Source organism: Chrysochloris asiatica, unplaced genomic scaffold, assembly GCF_000296735.1.
Source record: "Chrysochloris asiatica unplaced genomic scaffold, ChrAsi1.0 scaffold00437, whole genome shotgun sequence".
In the NCBI taxonomy this organism is placed as follows: Eukaryota; Metazoa; Chordata; class Mammalia; order Afrosoricida; family Chrysochloridae; genus Chrysochloris; species Chrysochloris asiatica.
In genome coordinates this window covers 582,628-591,534 of record NW_006408955.1, presented here as the reverse complement: position 1 = coordinate 591,534, position 8,907 = coordinate 582,628, and the positions used below count along the sequence as shown (strand labels likewise).

Below are 8,907 nucleotides of genomic sequence, written 5' to 3'. Positions count from 1 at the left end.
ATTAACCATTTCCTTTTGGTACAATGACTCTGTGTATTCCTTCCATCTTTTCTTGATGCATTCTGCATCATTCCATAATTTGCCCAGTGAATCTTTCAATAATGAAAGTCGAGGCTTGAATTTTTTCTTCAGTTCCCCCAGCTTGAGAAATACTGACCGTGTTCTTCCCTTTTGGTTTTCTAATTCTAAAATGAGGGGGCAATAAAGGCACGAAGTGACTGGCTTACAAATTTTCAAGAGGGAGTTTAGTTTAAGAGTATGTCGGAAAAGGTAGACTCCCCACTGAATAGTTTTCATTTTGTCTTGACAGGTCTGGAGAAAAGAGATGGGGATAAGATTCTTATGATTCAATAGTAATTGTTACCATAACTAATAGTGACTGTCACAACTGTAAAAGTAGAAGTTTTATAACAAAAAGGAGGGAGTAGTTAATCTTACAGTCCAGAATAGAGGACCCTAGGACCATCAAGGAAGAAGAGCATGAGCGGAATGTGAGACCCTATCCAGAGAAGTAGCAACATCAGAGATGGAGGTAGAGATGAGGACATGGAGAGATAGAGCAACTGAGGAATCTAGACTCAAAGAAAGAGAAAGATTGAGTGATGGCAGCCAGGAGGCAGGCTTACAGAATGTGCCCTTTGATTGTTTAAATTATATATTCCAGAGTGTTTTTGTGTACATCACTCCCCCAACACACACACAGACCCCAGAGGGAATGGAAGTAAGTACTGTTGAATGATGATGCAAGGAGGAGATTGTAATCATTACAGTGGAACGATGAGTGTCAAACTGATGTTCTCCCATGTAACCTATCACTCATTTCACAATAAAAACTTGAAAAAAGATGGAGTACACAGTCAATTTACCAAAAAGAAATGGATGTTCAATCACTTGAAGATGTAGCATATGATCAAAAGCCAGTGATATTGAAGGAAGAAGTCCAAGACACACAGAAGGCATTGGCAAAGAACAAGATTCAAGGACTTGATGAACCACAGATTGAAATCTTTCAACAAACATATGCAGCATTGGAGGCACTCATTCATCTGTGCCAATTTAGAAGACAACTACCTGGTCAAATGATTGGAAGAGATCCATGTTTGTAACCATGCCAAACACAGGTGACCCAATGGAATGAGGAAATCATTGGACAATGTCATTAATATCACATGTAAATAAATTTTTGTTTAAGATAATTCAAAAATTCTGTAACAATACATTGACAGGTAACTGTCAGAGGTTTATGCCAGATTCAGAAGAGGATGTGGAGCAAGGGATATCATTGTTGATGTTAGATGGATCTTGACTGAAAGCATAGAATACCAGGAAGATGTTTACCTGTGCTTTACTGACTTTGCAAAGGCTTTCAACTGAGAGGTTCATAACAAACTGTGGGCAACACTGCAGAGAATGAGTATGCCAGAATACTTAGTTGAGCTCATGAGGCTGTACACAGACCAAGACGCAGTTGTTTGAACAGAAAAAGGGGACACTGGATCTTTTAAAAATCAGGAAAGTTATGTGCCAGGGTTGTATTCTTTCACTATACTTATGCATTTAATCTGTGTGCTAGCAAATAATGTGAGAAGCTGAATAATATGAAAAACATTTCATTGGGATTGGAGGAAAACTCACTCACAACCTGAAGTATGCAGATGATACAACCTTGCTTGCTAAAAGCAAAGAGGATTTAAAGTCCTTACTGATAAAGATTAAAGACCACTGCCTTCAGTATGGATTGCACCTCAATGTAAAGAAAACAAAAATCATCACCTTTGGACCAATAAATAATAGCATGATAAATGGAGAAAAGGTTGAAGTAGAGAGTTCATGTGCTTGAATCAACTGTCAATACTTATAGAAGCAGCAGTCAAGCATTTAAATAATGTAGTGCCAGGCAAAAGACTGTAGCACAAGACCTCTTCAAAATGTTCAAGAGCAAAGATGTCAGTTTGAGGACTAAGGTATATCTGACCCAAGCCATGGTATTTTCAATTGTCTCATACATGTGAAAGTTGGACCTTGAATAAGGAAGACTGTAGAAGAATTGAGTTATGATATTGGAGAAGAATATTAAAAGTACCCTGGTCTGCCAGAAGACCAAACAAATCTCTTCTGAAAGAAGTACCAGAATGCCCTTTAGAAGCCAGGATGGTGAGGCATACCATCAGGAGGGACCAGTTCCTGGAAAATGACACCATGCTTGGTTAAGTGGAGAGTCAGGGAAAAAGAGGAAGACCCTCAACGAGGTTGATTGCTACAGTGGCAGCTGCATTGGGCTCACGTGTAACAAAAGTGTAAGGTTGGCATAGGACTGGCAGTAGTTTGTTCTGGTGTGCATAGGGTTGCTATGCGTCAGAACCACCTCTTCCGCACCTAACAACAACAACATAATTCTGTTTTTTAGTGTTTTATTGTACATTATGTGATTGTTTACATGGGAGAACATTAGCTTTACATTCATCCTATCATATATCGTTTCATTGCCATGATTACAGTCCCCACCATGCATCATCAAACAACCAAAGGGTATACCCCGCAAGCCTGCCCCTTGGTCAGTACACAACCCCTCTCCCTCTCTGGGTCTAGAGTCCCCAGCTACTCCATCTTTCCATGTCATCATCTCTGCCTCCATCTCTGGCGTCACTGTTTTTCTGGGTAGGGTCCTGCACTCTGCTCTTTTCCCCTGATGGTCCCAGGGACCTCTGCTCCTGAACTGCAGTCAATCACTGCCTTCCTTTTGCTACAAAACTTCTACCTTTACATTTCCAACCCTCACAGTCAGTCCTGATAACAATTATTCACTATTGTACCACAAAAGACCTGTCCCCATCTCCTTTCATCAGCCCTGCCCAGACAGATTGGATACTACTCAGTGGAGATTCTACCTTCCCCGTGCCTTCTGGAACTAGGCTCCCTTTTGAAAGCTTATAAGCCAGTCACTTCTTGCCTTTGTAGGCCCCCCCCCCCATTTTGGGTAGCCAATGTCCAAGTTGCCCATCCCTGTCTACCCTGTGTATGGAGGGGGTGGAAATGATCCTCGCTGTAAAGCTCTGTTCCCTCTTTTGAGCTATTGCATCCATAGGTGTAGGTCAGGTTCATCAAATTACTTCCGATTACTCTTTCATTCCTCTTCTTTCTTCTTTTAGTTGAGTTCTGATCATCCAGCCATTGAAACCATGTCAAATGGATATTATTTGTTTCTAGGAACTTTGTGAATTCACATTTAATTTCTTCTACTACCCAGTCACTTTTCAGCAGGGTGTTATTCAGTTTCCATATATTAGACTTTATTTCCTTGGTCTTCCTATTCTTGATTTCTAATTTTATACCATTATGGTCTGAGAAGATGCTTTGTAGTATTTTGATATTTGTAAATTTATAGAGATTTGTTTTGTGGCCTAAGACATGATCTATTCTGGAGAATGTTCCATGTGCACTGGAAAAGAATATGTATTGTGCTGTTGTTGGGTTGAATGCTCTGTACACATCTATGAGGTCCAGTTGGCTGATTGTAATATTTACTTCTTCTATGTCTTTGTCAAGTTTCTTTATGGTTGTTCTATCCATTTTTGAAAGCAGTGTATTAAAATCACCTACTATTGTAGATTGATCTATTTCTTTCTTTAAATCTATTAGAGTTTGATTTATATATATTTGGAGCTCTTTTATTGGGAGTATAGATGCTTATTATGGTTATTTCATCCTGTTCAATTGTCCCTTTAATCATGAGCTAATATTCATCTTTATCTATTCTGGGTTTTTTTGCCTTAAAGTACTGCCACTCCTGTTCGTTTTCTATTGCAATTAGCTTGGTATATTTTCTTCCATCCTTTGACTTTTAATCTGTTTTTGTCTCTGTGTGTAAGATGTGTCTCTTGAAGACAGCATACTGAAGGATCTTGTTTTTGTATCCATTCTGCCACCCTCCATCTCTTAACTGGTGCATTTAATCTGGTTACATTCTGTGTAATTATTGATAGGTGTCGATTAATTGCTCCCATTATGTTTGGTTTTTGTGATTCTGCTTTCTTTATTCTGCGTGTCTTCCTGTGCTAAGTTCATGCTTTTTGTGTTCTTTCTTGTGAGTGTCCTCATAGTTTTAATGGTTCCATGTTCTTGGATTTTCTTTTTCTTGGTATGTTGTTATATGTTAATTTTCTTTGAGGTTACCTTATATTTCATTAACTTTTCCCTCTATTTAGTGTAGTCTGTTTTATCCTGTAATCTACCTGACCTTTTCACCATCTAGATCTCCATTCCTATGTGTTTACCTTCTTTCGCATCGTAATTGTTTTGATCATAGACTCACTTCCCAGATCCTCTGAGTTTGTTGTTATAGTATTGTTCTGTTCTCAACTCTTCATTTGCCTTCTGAGTTCTGGGAGGTGCTGCCACGTATGTCAATCTCTGGTTGTTGTCTGTTCTTGTTGGTTCTCAGTCCACAGAACTCCCTTTATGATGTTTTGTAGAGCAGAATTGGCTTTGGCAAAATCCCTTAGCTTCTGTTTATCCTGGAATGTTTTTATTATACTGTTGTATTTGATTGAAAGCTTTGCTGGACAAAGGATTCTTGGTTGACAATTTTTTTTTTCTTTCAGGGTTTTATATGTCTCCCCATTGCTTTCTTGCCTGCATGATTTCTGCTGAGGGATCCAAGCTTAATCTGACTTGCTTGCCTTTATATGTACCACTTCTCTTTTCCCTAGCTACTTTCAGGAGTGTCTCCTTTGATTTTGGAGAGCTTGATTACTATATGTCTTGGTGATTTTCTTTTGGGGTCTATCCTTCCTGGGGTTGTTTAGCTTTTTGAATACTTATCTTTTTGCTTTTCAGGATATTAGAGACATTTTCTTCCAGCAGCTCTTCAGCTATCTCCTCTTTGGACTTGTGTGATTCTTCCTGTTCTAGAATGCTGATAATTCTTAAGTTATTCCTCTTCATGTTGTCCAACATGATTCTGAACTTTCTTCGGATTTTTTTTCTTTTTTTCTGCTTGTTCTTCTATCTTAGTAATATTGAGAGGTTTGTCTCCAGCTCACTAGTTCTGGCTTCCATCTCTTCGACTCTACTCCGTTGACTTTTCAGTGTATTGTTTATTTCTGATATTCTGTTATTAATCATTTGGACCTCTTTCTGTAGTTTTAGAATTGTTTCTAATTTTGTATCTGGCTCATTTCATTGTTCCTGTATCACTTTCCTGACTTCTTCCTTATTTTTCTCAACTCCATTTTAAAGTGTTTTAAAACATTTTATAATCATTTTTTGGAATTCCTTCTCAGGCATTTTCAAGGGCTGCCCTCCTTCCAGAATGGAGTCTAGGTCTACCTCTAGGTCATTTGTCTCAGACATTTCTCTTGTTTCTGGAGGACATGTGCTGATATGGCCATCTGTTTTTGCTTCTTGGACATGTTCAGTGATTAGCTGTGGCCTTAATACTTAATTAAATGTGTGTTTTGGTATTTTTTTATGCTTTCTGATTGCCTCCAGTAGATGTGATCAGGAGATGGGATTCCCTTTTCACTCAGAATTGCTTAACTCAGAGTAACTTTTGCAGGTGTTGTCTGCCTCCCTGTTGTATGGCAGTTGGTATTGGTTCTTGCCTGAATTGTGGTGTTTTATAGGGTGTGATTGTAGCTTGACTATATGGCAGCAATTGCTGTCTCTTCCTGGGTAATATAGGGAGAGAAAGAGCCCTCTTAAGGTAAAAAAGAGTATAAAAAAACAAAACAGCAAGAGCAAAAAAATAACAAAAACCCACATTGAATACTGTAGTGTATAATCGCAGAAAAGAGAGAGGAAAGAGAAGGAAAAAATAAAAATCTGTAGCCTAATATGAGTATGACTTTAATATCTTCTTTCAGCTTCTTGCCTTCAAGGCTGCTTGGTAAATTTCAAGATGCCACTGTTGGTTGTTGTGCTGTACCTCAGTATTTAATTTTCAGCCTGTTTTGTTTTTAGACTCTCTCCTACTCCACACCCCCAGTTCTGGCCTTTTCCCTATTAATAAACAGTTCAGGACTAGCTGTGGCCATTTTGCGCTGCTTGTTGGTTTTAAGTGGGGACTGGCCCTGTGAGCACTAAGAGGATCTGTGTGCATACGTGGTTGAAGAACTCTCCGGTGGTGGGGGTGGGGTGCCCACTCGCTCAGGCACCCCCTCTGGTCACCAGAATGGAAGTGCACTGACAGCAAGAGGCCAATGAACAGATACCAAAAAAAATCAGAACAAAACAAAACCGAACAAAGAATACTGTCCACCATTGTCTCCGAGGTTCCTGCTAGAGTGACTCCATGGTGGGTCTGCTTGCTTCCCTGTTTGGTCTTGACATTTGGTCTCGCCTAAGTTGTTGGCTCTGGGCTGCTGAGCCCAGCTGATTCAAAGTACCAGATTTCTTGCTTCCGCTACAAGTTCCACTAGCTATAAGCCTTCAAACTTTTAAAATATTCTTACATCTATGGTTCAGAGTTTTGGAGCTCTCCCCAGAATCCGGTTCGTTTGGTATTCTGTGGTATTGCTGACAGAGATCTTCACTGCACCTCTACCCTATCTGCCATCCAACAACATAATTCTTTAAGGACACAGAGAAAGTATGCATGTCATTTTAATCCAATGTTATATCATTAATCACTCAGATACCACATTTTGAAATAGTTAAGTTTCTCACTTTAGAAATGGGACTCAGTTTGTCATGCTTTTTTAAAATTACATTAGGAAATATTAGAAACAGTACTACTACTAAGAAACATTTTAAAAGTATCAGTCAGACAGACAATTAAAAATCATCCATATTCATATTACTGAGAGATAATCGTTTGGACTCTTGTATTTTACTGAAAATATTATAATTTTGTAAGCTGCAAAGTTCTATATAGTTAATAAGAAATGGATTCTGATAGTTCACTAAATCAAACCGTTGTATTTGAAAGAAGTAACAAATTTCTAAGCCTTTGAGGATTTATTTCTCTGACAATATTCAGGTCTCCAGATTCAAAAATTATGCTAATATCACAGATAATAATGTTCTGTATAATTGAAACTTATAAAGTGAATCTTAGAAGAATTGTTGTTGCTTTGTTAAGTGCTGTCGAGTCAGTTCCAACCCATAGCGACCTTGTATAGGGTTTCTGAGGAGCTACTGGAAAGCTTGAACCACAAACCTTGTGGTTTCAAAATGACTTTGCAATCCAGTGTTTTACCCACAGTGCCACACTAGAAGAATAGTGGCTTTAAAGTTTGTTTATATTTGTTATTTTATTTGGTTTTTAAAAATCACTGCTCAGTCTATTATTAGATATATTACTACTATTCACTTGGTGATGCTAACTTAAAACTCAAAAAATTTTAGCCTTTTCTTCATAGCCATTTAAGTAACCAATGGAAATACTATAATTATCAGGAACCAATCTCAGTATTTGGAGCTCTGGTAGCATAGTGGTTACGAATCAGGCTGTGAACCTTAAGGTCAGTGGTTCGAAACTACCAGCCGCCCCGTGGGAGAAAGATGAGGCTTTCTACTCCCGTAAAGATTTACACCCTCGGAAACCCTGTACAGGGTCTCTATGGGTCGGAACCAACTCGACGGCACTTAACAACAACAACATCTCAATATTTGTAGAAATGTTTGCATGTGAATCAATTTGGAAGGATAATGGTGTTACGTATGAGCTTGAGTTTTGTTTTCTTTTATTTTTATAGACTTGTCAAATCCAGGAACCTTCCGAGATCTCAGTAAGCCAGTCGGGGCCCTAAATAAGGAGCGGCTGGAGAGGCTTCTGGTACGTGGTGCACGTCTGACTCACTGGATTCTAAGCAGCTTCATGACAGAGGGGAGACTCTTAGGAGTGACTCTTGAATTTGTGGCTGGTGTTGGCCTATTTGGCAGTCTGAAGGAGAGTCCTTTTCGCTTATGAGCCCTGACATGGCTCCACATGACTGGAGTCAGAGAGTGCAACACTGGTATCAGAGTTGACTGAGAAGTGGGAAAATGGGCATTTGACTAAACTTCAAATTTGGGCGATTGGATTTGTGTTTATTCTTATAGACTCCACAGCTTCACCTGAATATAGCTGCTCACCATTTTGTTTTTTGGTTTGCAACTCAGGAAGTTGAGGCTGACCTGATTTACAAGTTCAGTGACTTATTTTCATTACAGTGCTTTCTGATAAATTGCATGGAAGATGCATAAAATCATTGTTACAGGAATACTGTTTATTCAGATTGTTTTTCTCTTCTCATTTTCCTATTTAAGAGAGAAATTAAGGATATAAACCCATGCCATGATTTCTTTTAAACTTTTACTGCTTCAGCTCTCATAGGGAACTGCTTTGTTTTGTTTTTTGTACATTTAGGCACGCTACCAGGAAATGGCAGATCCAAAATTCATGTATGGAAGTCACTACTCTTCTCCAGGTTATGTGCTGTTTTATCTTGTTCGGATTGGTAAGATTCTTCATCATTGCTCCCAATTAAATTTTATTTCACTTGGATTCTTCAGTGATTCCTTGATCTGATTTAGCTGATGATTTTTTTTTTTCTAGCACCAGAGTATATGCTGTGTTTACAGAATGGAAGATTTGATAATGCAGACAGAATGTTCAACAGGTTTGTTATAAATGTCTCACTTATCATATACAGACTTTTTCAGCTATACAAGGGTAAATAAAAAAGTATTGCTAGAAACTTACAGAAAACTTCATTAAACAGAATTATTAAAATATGAAGCTATTGTTTCTCAACCTAGGCCTCCATCTAGGTCCACATAGTTCTGAAGGCCATGTTTGCATCTCTCTAACCCTCACCCAGTGAAGTCTGTGCTCCTTAATTTGTACCATGTCAAAATGGCAAGTATGGAAACCATATAGCAGTTCTGCTGTCATATTGGGTGTCTGTGATTTTCTGTTGACTC

General features: G+C 38.6%; 1 protein-coding gene across 1 annotated transcript in view; it reads left to right on the top strand.

Moving 5' to 3' along the window:
* Positions 1 to 8,907, top strand: part of NSMAF (neutral sphingomyelinase (N-SMase) activation associated factor) — a 110,277-nt gene that overhangs the window by 82,328 nt on the left and 19,042 nt on the right. Inside the window, exons 14-16 of the mRNA XM_006876960.1 lie at positions 7,698 to 7,777; positions 8,351 to 8,441; positions 8,540 to 8,603. Coding sequence (XP_006877022.1) covers positions 7,698 to 7,777; positions 8,351 to 8,441; positions 8,540 to 8,603 — 235 coding nt within the window. The remainder of the gene's footprint in view (positions 1 to 7,697; positions 7,778 to 8,350; positions 8,442 to 8,539; positions 8,604 to 8,907) is intronic.